This window comes from Olea europaea, chromosome 6 (assembly GCF_002742605.1).
Source record: "Olea europaea var. sylvestris chromosome 6, O_europaea_v1, whole genome shotgun sequence".
Classification (NCBI taxonomy): Eukaryota; Viridiplantae; Streptophyta; class Magnoliopsida; order Lamiales; family Oleaceae; genus Olea; species Olea europaea.
The window spans coordinates 17,040,154-17,053,803 of record NC_036242.1 but is presented as its reverse complement, the minus strand read 5'-3'; the positions used below and the strand labels follow the sequence as shown (position 1 = coordinate 17,053,803).

The following is a 13,650-nucleotide window of genomic DNA, read 5'->3' as shown; positions in this document are numbered from 1 at the left end:
GTTTAGCATTCTTCATGTTGTTGCCACTTACCCCTATTTCTTTGGATCTATAATTTGCTTTGGATTTGATTTTTTTTTTTTCAAAAATTTGCCTAAACAAAATCTACTATCTCAAAAGGAATTACTTTTATTAGTGAAATCAGAAAGCCACAATGTCCATTGAGAATATACCTAAAAAATTAACAGAGCAACATCCATCACCAAAATATGACTGTCTTCATATAAAGTGTTGACCTCGTGAAATGGACCTTCCAAGTGCCCAACCGAGAGCCATTCCACCTCGATGGACAACTCACACCTGAGGAAGAACACCTACAAGAACCAAACAACAGTTAGAATCTGAACTGAAGTGAATAAACATAAATGCAAATGTTCCAGTACTCACTAAGTGTTGAATATTTAGTTGGGACTGTTAAGGGCCCCAGGGGGTCTCCCTCCATCGTATCCCACCGTCCAGAAGCCCAGTACCATGAAGTCTTTCAATCCTTTATTGAGCTCGGTAGGTCGAGAACGAATGGAGTATGGGCCCCCATGAGGTCAGAGAATATCACTCCCTAGTTTTATCATTCCCCGCTGCCATCTTGGGAATGTAAAGGGTCTGGAAAACTGAAAAGCACATTTCAACCCCATACGAGGCCTCCTTTCATAGCATCTACGACCCAACCTTTTGGCTCCATGAGTTCGGGTTTAGTTGGGTCGGAGTTAGGCCATAGTTCATCAGAACAAGGTGAAAGAAAAGGTGAATGGGCAACCTAAGACCTGCCCTAAGGATGACCTCACTAATAGCCATGCACCCCGACCTAGGGTAACAGGCTCGCTCATCTGGCTCTAGTAATATCATACCTACGTTATCTAGAATTATGTATTCTTTCCTAAGTCTATCCAAGTCAACAGATCTCAATTTTGAAGGGTGGTTAGACACCCCCCAATACACAGAAGTGTCTACAAGGCTATTTGGTCGTCTCCAGATGTTCTCTCCCCCTAATATAGCCTTGAACAACTCAGCCGAAGCGGCCAGCCTCGGCTCGTCTACCCTTACTATTTCTAAGTCCCTCCCAAAAGGTCTCACTATCCTTAGAAGCCATTTTTTTGAGAAGAAGAAGACGAAAAACTTAGGAAAATACTTACAAAAGTCGAGGGAAAGTAGTGTTCTACTGCCGAAAAACTCCAAACCGTCTTGTGAAGGTCGTTGAAAAATCTTAAAATCGCAAGAAAGTCGTCGAAAATTGCTAGAACAGTTGAGAGCAAAGGAAGTTTCGAATTTTCAAAAGTAGAAACTTACAAATAGAAACAAGGCACCCTTTTATAAGAAGCCTCAAATGATCTACACCGTTGAATTCAAATACTATCAATCTAGACCATTGATCGTGTCACAAAACTAGACTGTTGAAACGAAACGCCAAATTTGATCAACGCCCAAGATCTAGCTGTGCCTCTTACCAAGCACCAAACGCGTCACCTTGAGCTTCAACAGCCGTTTGCCATAGTTAGCCGCAGCAACCTTTTCTGGGAATAGACATCACATCCAACTGTCTCCTTGGAAATATGCGACGGCCGTCACATCATTCAAGATCACAAAGTGCACACTTCAAATTGTGGCTCCCCATCTTTACAAAGATTCAACCCTCCCGACGTGAAGTCCCCTGTGGGTCATCGCCTCGGTTGCAGGGTCGCAAAATCTTTATAAAACTTCAAGCCATCTCCCAAGCGTTGTTCCCTGTGGGTCAGTACATTGGTGCAGATGAGCTCTTCTTTCGACTTTACAAAGCTTCGGCTCTACCTTCGCGAAGTCCCCTATAAGACATCGCCTCGATCGCAACGTCGCAAAAGCTTTACAAAGCTTCAAGCCATCTCCCAAGCGTTGTCCCCTGTGGGTCAGCCCATTGGTTGCAAATGAACTCGTCCATCAGCTTTACAAAACTTCAACCTTCCTGACGATAAGTCCCCTGTGGGTCATCGCCTCGATTGCAGTGTTGTAAAAGCTTTACAAAGTTTCAAGCCATCTCCCCAGTGTCGTTCCTTGTGGGTCAGCACATTGGTCGCAGATGAGCTATTCTATCAACTTTAAAAAGGTTCAACCCTCCAGACGCGGAGTCCCCTGTGGGTCATCGTCTCAGTTGCAGCATCGCAAAAGTTTTACAAAGTTTCAAGCCATTTCCCAAGCGTTGTCCCCTGTGAGTTATCACCTCGATCGCAGCGTTGCAAAAGCTTTAAAAAGCTTCTAGCCATCTCCAAATCGTTGTTCGCTGGGGGTAAGCGCTCCGGTCGCAGACGCCTCTCAACAACCAGCTTCACAACGCTCCTATGCATCAGTTAAATATTCATTGTTTTATACAAGGCAACAAACTACTAACCCAGAGGACCCCCTACCCCATTGCCTTGGTTAAAAAATGCACATCGGCTACAAAAGCTTCTGCCATTTTCCCGCGTTGTCCCCTATGGGTTAGCGCTTCAATAGATACGGCAAAAACCTACACTCAAAATGGCAGGCATACATAGCCGATCAAAAGTTCACGAATGATATATTCATCCATAAACTTCAGGGGACCACTGTTACACCCCTCACTAATCCACCTCGGCACATCATGCCTACTACTCAGCAAGGTGCCACATCTCAAGTGAGGTGGTTTCGAAGTGATACTAGCCTCGCTCGAACCTTAAAACTGACGTGCTGTGAGGCACAAGCATCATCGAAGTAATTGCTGAGGCGTCTCTCCTTACCAAACTGTGAAGAGTGTTGAGACACTTTGCAACAGAGGCTTCTCTGCCGCCAGTTTCGGAGATGTATCTTTGTGTCAGGATCATCTTTTATCTTCATAGATTGATTGATATTACATCTTAACTTTATGTCAACTCACAACTCAGAAGAATTAATTACCCACTCCCTCTAGATGCGGCTAATTGACGTCTACGAGCAGACGTCGCACACAGCTAGATGCATACGTGTGTCCCACATTCAACGGTGCCCCTTGCCTATAAATACCAAAGGTTTGTCAATAGACAAAGTAATGAATTTTTCTCATACTTGGCACTCCATACTTCAATAAAATATATTCTCTTCTCCACTTTCTTGCACAATTCCGACCCTGTTCCGATCACCATCCATTGACTTGATCGTCGGAGTATATGCGGCCACCACCATCCCCGCTGGTTCCGGTCGTGTACGTCTGACCATTTGCTGTTGTGCGTAAGGAAAAATACGTAGAGTAGCTCTCGGTTGACCACGTGGAAGGTCTAATTCACGAGGTCAACATAAAGCACTATGATAACCTCAAGTCAAGGAACCAATTCCACTGCCGAGCGTTAAAGATTAACCACTGACACTCAGATAATTATTCATGTAAAATCTCCCCGACAGGTCTCTAATATTTTCTTCTATAACAAAACGTCTACATGTTCATTTAAGTATCACTACACTTTAGCTTTTGAAATAAGCTACTTACTTCACAAGTAAAAACTGATGTGATGGTCCATCGATAACAACAATATTTATATCTCATTATTATTTACGACCATGGATGATTTAGGATTCAGTTATATGTAATTTATATCTCACAATATGATTAACAAATTAATAGGATTTGAATCACGGACTTTATAATTTAATAATTGGATATTAATTAAATCATAGATCTTTCATAAAATTGCATCAATTATATATTAAAAGTGTTTATATCCAAAGTTGATTTGATATAGGGCATAACACTTACACAATTTTTTGAGATTTAATTGCTTTGAATTTCCAAATAGATCTAACAATGAACTCAACTAAATGACGGATCAAGGCTCGAGTGCACAAACCCAAACATCATTGAAAACATGGCCTAGAATTGTTACATAAATCTTTATCCTTCAAGTACGTAATGTGAACGTATTACGTATACCCATTGTGGCATTCACACTTCACATTTGGGCAGTCATGGGTGCATTTAGTAGTTTTCTTGATTTCAATTATGAGAATTCTCAAATTTAATTCAATGACCTTGGGGGCATACCCTCCATAACCCCCCGCCCCCCGCCCTCTCATGCGGTAGATGAGCTCTCAACACCCATAAACATTGTGATAATTGTGTATGTTGAATGGATGCCTAACAAACTGCAACAAGAAGATACTGCAACAAGAAGATCCCCCCCTCTTTTTCTCTCCTCTCTCTTTCGTCGTGGAATTTCAGTATTTCACTCTTGTGAAACACACTTATATAAGGGCATTGCCTCACATCAACATAAATTAGTGCAGTGACTAATTTTCCACCTGTACTCTTATTATCAATTAGCCACTTCCTCCTGTTTCTCCCCATTAATGATTCTTGATTGCTTATCGATGGAATATGTAAAAACTGAGTTTGAAGATTTGTTTATACGTGATGAGGAAAAAACAAAGGGTGGCAGAATGGGGAAGAAGAAGCACATTGACTCAGATGATGAGGACGATAAATACAAGTCCAAGAACCTTGAAGCCGAGAGGAGGCTGCGCAAGAAACTCAATGACAGGCTCTTAGAACTGCGTTCATTAGTCCCAATAATCACAAATGCAACGACTCAAAATCTTAATAGCTTTTCCATTGCCAAATTGATTAATCATATTAATTAGCAGTACTTTTCATGTGTGCATGATATTATATTAACTTAACTTCTGGCATTAATTTTAGATGAACAAAGCTACCATAATGACTGATGCTGTCACTTATATTGAACAGCTACGGAGACATGTAAAAGATCTTAGCAACCAACTACTCAAAATGGATACAACTTTTGTAAAGGAGGAAGAGACGACGAAAATTGAAGAGATTGATTCAGCAGAAGAGATGACGATATGGGGGATAGAAGTACTACGATTGTTAATTATAAACTATGAAGTTTTTATTCTTGAATAATTCTATTTGTATACCCAAAGGTAAAATAAATTGTTTACTCCTATCACATGCACGCAGGACCCCGGTGAATAAAAAGAAAAAATCCCAAAATGTGGTCTCCACCCTTCTATTGTGAGTAGTCAGTAAGGGATTAGGTAAACAAATTCAGTACATGTAGCATAGTCCTATTTACACTTTGTTTGTTCCCTTTATTTTTATCGTTCATGACAAATTCTTTTTCTATTGCTGTCAACAGCCACAAGTTCAGGGGACTTCCATTGATGGGACTAAAGTATGGATAAAGATCGTCTATCAGAAAACGAAAGGCAGATTTACCAAAATAATGGAGGCCATGAGTGTGCTTGGATTTGATCTTACTGTATCAATGTCGCCACGTCCAAAGGAGCAATTCTTGTTTTCTTCCTGTGTGGAGGTAAAGTTTGATTCTTTTAATAAATAATAAGTCACTTGGTACAATTTGTCTGCTCATCTGTTTACTCGAAATGATATTGTTTTCTCATAGTAGATTACATGGTACAATCCTTGTACATCTATGCGAGTACACCAGATACTGAGCTTTAGTACAGAATAATATTTTTGTCACAGCAGTATATAGAAAGACTAAGGTTTATAAACTTCTTTTCACACTAAATTTCGGGGAACCCAAGGTGGCCTACCTGATGTTGATCAGCTCAAAGAATTTTTATCCCAGTTCATCAAGAGAATTTAAAGGAGTAACGATTGATCTACAAACTAATAAAGATGATTATAATGCGATTCTTGCTTTTACGAGTGTATTCTTTTAAAGGATTTTTTAGCATTGTTTAAACAGCTTCAAGCAAGTGATCAATATTTACTTATTGATGAAGAATCCAGCGTGAGTCGAAAGAAATGAAAATTGTTACAAGAACAGTATGAGCATAAATTCTTTGGTTAAATCAATTGTGAATATGATATCTTGCATGATTAGTACCTTGCACTGACAATAGAGCTATAACTAAATTAGAGTATCAACTTCAAGTCCAACCTTAATGTGGACTCTTGACACGCTCTGTAAAATTAAATATAAACATAGAAAAGTGAAAAAATATATATAATATTTGGCGGTCGCAAGTTTTTCAGAAAGATTAGAAATCAACCTGAAAATGCAGTTTATACCAAGTAAAGAAAGTTATGCAGCTCGAAAATTTCGGGAAGAATCGAAAGTTTCAGCTTTTGTGATTCCATCAACCACCCAGATAAGCTTTTCCTAAGAAACACCTTCCTTCATTAGCTGCAGATTCAAATGCATACCACATGGATACTTTTTAAAAAGTGCAATTTTTTATTGTTCAGAATCTTAAAGAAAGACTAATGTGTTTCAAAGATTTGAATCTAAGACTCAGTTTCTCCATCTTCTGGCAAAAAGACTCAGTCTATTCTCTACCATATAACACAACTCCAGACCTGCATTTAGTCAACTAAGTTCTTGGCCCTTACAGGACTCGATTTTTATTATGGCTAGATTTCTATTTCTTTACATTATACTAGCTGTACTATTCGGTTATATGGGGAAAGGCATTGCGTTGAGAACTTCATGTGCCTTCGGGCCTATGCAAGTAGCAGTTTCAAGTCCAGCACCAGCGCCATCAGAAAACGGGATTAATTGGGTGTCCAATGGAGGTCCAGGAATCCCACTAATTAGGACACACAATTCGTCTGTCGCTGGTGGAGATGTGATTCTTGTTGGACTAGCCATTGTTTCAGTAGCTGCCATTTTCTGCTACATCCGAATCACCAGACGAAGCAGAGAATCTCGTGCCTGAGATGACATTATCCTAGTTTTCCAGCTTCCTTTCTACATATTTAAATTCGATAGACTATCTTATTTTGAGATTTTTGAGTTGTATGCAGAATTAATTGAATTTCACGAACTTCATCTAAATTGCCGTGCTTTATACTTAAAAAGTGTTGAAAAATGAAAACATCTATGTGATTTGTATAAAGCAAATAAGGTTGATTCTTAAATGAACAGGAGTTGCAACTTCAAAATATTCTTTTTTCATTCCAAAGTTCTACAGTTAGTCTCCAGATTTTCCCGATCCTAAAAGCATTAGATGAGGAAATCATTCCATTTATGTTCTTCAAGTTTCACAGCAAAGGCAAATCTAAGAATGCCTTGAACAAAACTAGAGCAAATTAGAACTGATAAAGAGGATTGATTATTCTTTTACTTCTCAAACTTCCAACTGGAGCTCCTCCTAGCCAGATTTTTTTCCATTAGCACATCTGCGTTGCAAAATCAATTTTAAAATCTAGAATGAACAATCAAATCGTGTTTACTTCATAGAGAGAGAGAGAGAGAGTTTACCTTGAGGATTGCAAATAGGGGGTTCTTCAAAGAGAGAAAGAGACAACTTCTTAAGAGCCAATCCAATGTCAATCAAAATAATCCCAGAGGAAGGATCAGAAACAATTATATCCTTCACAGGTAACCATAAAAAAAGTTCTTCTTGAGACAGACCCTCCACTCCAGTGAGTCCACCATAGCTTAGATTAGCCCTCACAATACTGTCAAAGAACACCCTGGTCTCAAACTTAGCCACACATGGTGACTCCAAGTACACTTGAAGTTGATCATTTTCATCAAGTTCATAGGACTCCACTCCATTCTTGGGGAAAAGCCCTGCTGGCAATCCTTTGCTTCTGAGAAGTTCATGAATGGAGCTTGAAGTGGTGGCTAAAGGATGGAGAAGCAGTAGATTCAGAATTACTGTATGTATCATGGTGGGCTTGAAGAGGGTGAGAAGAGTAGCCATGGTAGTGAAAATGAGAAAGCTGCAAGAGATTTTAACATGATTTTTGGTATGAAAGGTGGAGTGTACATGTATATTTACTAAATTAACCTTGTATGCATAATTAAGAGGTGGGGTAAGAGTGGGGTGGCTTATTATTGAAGAATACAGAGAGCTGAACAAACTTATTTGTAGACAACTCAATGAAATAGCTGCAGCATTGTCTTGCCAGAGGTGATTTTACCTAATTATAATTGATTAGAGATAGATAAAAATGATTAAGAAGGAAAGGGCAATCTTGGTACTACAGTATTCAAGTTTACCAAACGCCTTACATTTGGCTTAAGCCAAAAGGTTGGCTGTGCATGAAAAACATAGGATGGTGTCAGTACTCAGAAGAAGCTTCACATTTTTTTTCCTGCATATGCTTTGACGGAGAGTACGAGGTTACACCTACTTTTTATGACTTTCTTCTTCTTCACATATTGAAATTAATTCGATTTAGGAAAAAATCATATGTAAAAAAAAAAAAAAAAAGTGCCTTACAGAAGTGTTCCAGATTCTGCATTGGAAGTTTTTGATTGAATCTATTTTTATTTCTTTTTTTTGCGTGTGTTTTTTGTCATGAACAAATGAAAAATCGTTAAGTGTATATCTGTAAAAATTCTGTGAACTAAATTTTGTACAACTAACATTATTCTTCGATTTAAATATGAGAATTTGCATAATATCTTTCTTTTGATGTCTACATATTGACAATCATTTTAGCCTAAACATGCATGCATTTATATTACAGGGTCAGAAGCAAGGTTGGGTCAAATTTAAAATAAGAGGCTCCATAAACTGGCATAAATCTTGGACAAGGCGACAAAGAAGAGTATGTTGAATAAATCAAAAAGCATTTAAGATTATATTATAAATTAATTAAAATGGAGATATGATTCATAATTATATTCTACTTAACCACTTTCTTTCTCTTTAAGACTTTTTAGACTTTCTCTAATAATGTATTGTGTCTGTCCTAACATTGATCTTCCTCTTCACTTCATTCTGCATTAATTATTTTATTTTCATTGTAATTAAATTTACCTTTTTGTATAAATCAAGAATGTTGTAGAATCAGGTTATTAACTTGCGACTTTCACCAACGAGGTGGGTTTTCATTAGTTCAATTGTATATCACGTGTGAGACTGATGACAACAAACTACACGTTGGTCACGTGAATCCTTAATTGTATCCTTACATTTTGTCGTACTCAAAAGTCCAATACAACTAAATTCTTCACAAACACAACCTACAAACATACGGTAATCCTCATTTATCAGGATTTGGTGCCGATTATGCATAAAAAAATTGACAAAGTTAACTCGTGACAAAACAATGAGGAATTTATCCAGATGAAGCATGGTAACAAAGAAATATATAGACATAAAACTTTGAAAATGTGTTGAATGAACTTAATGCAGCCATGAACTTTCATATTGAGGCTGCTGCACATGATAATAACCTCCATAGTTATACACAGTATCCTGGTATCTTCCATCATTCCTCTCATCATAAGCTAATGGTGTCCCAAAAAGATAATCTGCAGCACTTTCCCATGGATTCCTTCTTCCTCCATGACCACAAACTGGGCAAATTTCATTCATTTTCTGATCTCCTTTGGCTAGGCAAGGCCAGTATCCAAAAAAACTGTCACAAAGATCCAAACATTCCAAACCAGAACCATATGGAATTTGTCTCCCAAATTGCCCATTCTCAAATCCATTATCATGATTGTATAGAGGCAATTCATCGCCTCGGTTCACGCCTAATTCTCCAATTTCACTGCCCACACCATCAATGGCACCTTGGGGTGGTGGATCAGGTAATTCTTTAACTTTTTCATTGCCCACACCATCTAAGGCAATCTTATCTACACTTTCACCTTGGGGCTGTGGATCAGTTTTGATTGCAATTTGTTTATCGTTTCCCCCATAAGGTGAAGGAATTGAGCTATATGAGAAACCGTCCAAAGCTGCACCTTCTGATTGTGGAGTTGAACGAGGATAACAGTTTTGATCGGACGGAGGAAGAGGGCTGCCATAAGTTGCCGAAGGATCATAACCACCACCGTAAGGAGTTGGATCATATTCATCAAATTCATCAATTTCATTGAATTCTTCAGTAGAATTATAGACTTGGGATTTTGTCGCAGATGAAAAATAAACCCTAGCATAAGGATGAGGCTCATACTGAACAAGTTTAGGCTCACTGTAACTATAGACGGAGTAATTTGTATCAAATCGAGATTCAAAAGCATCATAGTAATTGCCATTGGAAGAATCATAATACTGAATCGGCTCATACGAGATCAAATCAGGCTTGTTTTCATAATACTGAATCGACTCATATTGGATCAAATCAGGCTCGTGTTTATCATAAATAGAGTAATTCACTTGTGCTCGAGTTACCGAAGAATCATAATACGAAGAAGAATTATAAAATTCATAATCAGAGGAAGTATCATAGGGAGTCCAATTGCACTCACCGACATCACCATTGTAGCCATAGAAAGCCATTATACAACACAATCAAGCTGGGAAATTGTACAATCTGATATCAAATTCATACCATTTGCAGTGAGCAATTTCAAGAATGGAAGGGGGGAATGTTAAGAGAATTTTGTAGTATTATGTTAAAATCCTAGCCATCTGATTCTTATCCAATAATGAGAAACAAACGGTGATCCTATGATTCTAAAATGAATTATGAAAGGATAACGTAATGGAAATATTGGTACAAGTGCACGTGCCCTAGGCCCCAACTGGTTTTTTCGTCTATTGAATATTGATTATGACAGTTGATTAACTTAATTTTTTAAGACTCGGACTCTTTTGTTCTGGGCCGACGCATTGGAATGGGCCGACCTCACAGGTGATGGGTGGTACACTACATGTACAGGGCAACTTACAAAAATACCTTTAAAATTAAAAGTGTTTTAAAAAATTATATGAAACATTTTTTTGGAAGTAAAAAAATACTGTGTAAAATTAAAAAGTGACACAATGTCACTTTTTTTTTATAAAAATTGTGTAGTGACATTGGGTTACAACGTCACTTTTCAAAATTTAGTATCACTTTTTTATTAAAAAATTTAAGACAATGTCACTTTTATTTAAAAAAATTATATTTGTCACTAAAAAAAGTGATAGAAATAAAAAAGGTGACTGAAAAAAGTAACAAATACTAAAAAAAAGTGACAAAAATTCAAAAAAGTGATAGAAATTTTAAAAAAAAAATGACAAGTTCAAAAAAGTTAAACAAATTTAAAAAAAAAAAAAAAAGTTACACGGATTAAAAAAGTGACACTCAAAAATGACAAAATTCCAACAAAAAAAAAAGGTGGCAGAAAATAAAAAAGCGACAAATCATAATCCACAAATTTCAATATAGCCAACTTATCAATAAATTGACACAAAATTTCAGTATATTGACACAATTTCAATATATGACGAACATTGGTAGTTAAATCACAAGCACATCAATTACAATATGAACACAAGAATTTGTAAGTTGTAAGTGATGAAAATTCAAAAAAGTGTCGAACACTAAAAAAAAGTGACATAATCAAAACTCGACATCTTAAATTTCAATAAACTATTGAAGACGTTGACATAAGTTCCCATCCAACATAAAAACCAAGTTATTCAAATTGCATAACATATATACTTCACTAATACATACAATCTTTGTTGAGAAAAACAAGGAGCATATTCCATTGGTGTTGTTGAGTTCAATTATCCCGATGAAAAGAGTACGATTCAATTCAAATATTATGGCTTGAAAAGGAATTAATGGTTATAATGTGTAAAATTGTGTCACCAGCCCTTGATGCTTGTTTGGTTGCTATAATAATCATTGCTACTCCAACAATGTTCAACTGCTCCTATAATAATAATAATAATAATAATAATAATAATAATAATTAGTAGTGAAATCGATTATACCAGCCAAAATAAAATGGAGACCAAAAACCACATTTGCGTACCTCTCCATGAACAATCTCTTGGGCACCACAAAAGCATCCGAGTGTTGAAACTCTTGAGTTTAGTTGTCTCTACAAGCATCACAAATTGGATATCTAAAACAATTTGTTATTCAACTTACAACTGAAGCAATTGAAAAGAGTGAGCAACATAAAAATTGAACTGATCTGCAATGAGATTATAGATATAGATTATTTGAAACATTATTGATTTAAAATCAATGAGGAAATGGAATTTGCAGGAACATCTGAAAAAAATGGACCAAAAAATTCTCCATTACTGTTCAGAAGAATAACAGATAAGATTCTAGCACAAAAAATTTGGTCAATTTTATAGGGAAATCATCTTTCTTAAGCTCATAGATCCTAACCTCTTCCTTCACATCACTGATAAAAATTCCAGATTATAAAATGAAGAAATAGAAATATATAGAAACCTTAGGGTGCGGTGGGTTTGCCGTTTTTGAGCCATTTTCCGTTTTTTGTTTTCGAAAACGTGAAAAACGCGTTTGGTCCGTCGTTTTCGAAAACGAATTTTTGAAAACGAGTTAAAATTTATAACTGAAAACGCAAAACGACTTTTTATCATTTTGAGCGTTTTCAGTTATAAATTGCAAAAACGCTCAAAACGTGAAAAATGGATCGTTTTCAGGGAAAACTAAAAATCGTTTTGAAAATGAAAATCCAAACCAACCGCTACCTTAATTTCTCAAACCTTAGCATATACCTAGAAATCAATGAATTCCAAATAATCAAGTTCCTCAAACTTATCAGATCAAATATCCCTTTTGTGTCGATATAACCTTTCTTAAAATACGCAGATATTATCACTAACCAAACATAAAAATTCCAATGTCATTTTCTCGAACATTTCCCATGCAAAGAATTTAAGTTATACTTGATACATATCTAGGAATTCACAAAATTGGTAAAGCTATTTCTTGCTGGAACTATGAGGTCGGTCTCCGCGGTTCTTGGAAGTTGGCAAAGCCGATCCGCCCAGAGGTGATTGCGGCTGGGGAGGAGTTGTGACAAATGGTGGAGTTGCCATAAACTTGTGAGAAAGCTCTAGTGCTCGACAAAAGTGAAGAGACGTGCCGATATATGCTATGCTGGCCGGAATACAATAGTGGCGCCGTCCTTAACATCAAGGTGTCTATCAGTTGAGCTCCACGATCCATGTCTGCTATTTTCTACCGGTTACAATCATGAAAATGGGAAAAGGTTGAAAAAATGCCACCATGTTTCTCTCTTTACGTTTTGAGGTTTGAGATTTTTAGAGCATTAATTATGTTTTAAATTGTTTAATTAGTTTTAAATGGTATTATTCAATTTTGTAACTTTTGAATCGTATTGAGCCTAATTTCCTCCATTTACGGGAGTGGCCAAGCCTTGGGCCATAATCAAGTTAAAAAATTAGGTACATTTTAATTTGTATAGTAAATGTTAAACTTATTCATGAATGACAATTATACCCCTACAACCTTAGAAATTATTATCATTGTATCCATAATTCTTCTCTATAAATATGAAGCTTTAATTCCTAATAAAACACACACAAGTACATTATCTTTTATTTTTTCTTCTCTTTTTTCGTAACACGTTATTAACATGAAACTTAATTCTTCATACTATAGATAAAGTAATTTTAAATTATAATCATCTATAATGTGTACCAAAATTAATTTGGTAACATGTGAATTTTTCTATACATACGTTGCTATAGAAACAATTCCCCCAAAAAAAATTCTCACATTTTTCTTTGTAGAAATCATTGAAAAAAAAAAAATCATTTCGTGCCTTGTATACTTACACATCTTGCAGCATTCGTTAATTTTTCAAGTCAATTCATGTCATGTTTCTTTATCAATGTGATACTTAAAAGTTTTTGGGAATACATGCATGTGAGTTTCGCAATTGTAAGTTTTGTAATTAGTGCTGTCCATGTTCCAAAATATTTTCTCTGTAATAAGCTCACCGAAACCTGTCCATGTG

The 13,650-nt window shown here is 36.5% G+C and overlaps 2 protein-coding genes across 2 annotated transcripts; both read right to left on the bottom strand.

The window, feature by feature from the left end:
* Positions 1 to 6,870: 6,870 nt before the first annotated feature.
* On the bottom strand, positions 6,871 to 7,750 carry LOC111396023. The gene is made up of 2 exons (XM_023022267.1): positions 7,204 to 7,750; positions 6,871 to 7,121 (listed from the first exon to the last, which is right to left on the bottom strand). Exons 1-2 carry the CDS (start codon positions 7,649 to 7,651, stop codon positions 7,063 to 7,065), a joined length of 507 nt encoding a protein of 168 aa, XP_022878035.1. The 5' UTR covers positions 7,652 to 7,750; the 3' UTR covers positions 6,871 to 7,062.
* A 1,098-nt stretch (positions 7,751 to 8,848) lies between these two features.
* On the bottom strand, positions 8,849 to 10,352 carry LOC111396022. The gene has a single exon (XM_023022266.1). It carries the CDS (start codon positions 10,187 to 10,189, stop codon positions 9,086 to 9,088), a length of 1,104 nt encoding a protein of 367 aa, XP_022878034.1. The 5' UTR covers positions 10,190 to 10,352; the 3' UTR covers positions 8,849 to 9,085.
* Between the last annotated feature and the right edge of the window lie 3,298 nt (positions 10,353 to 13,650).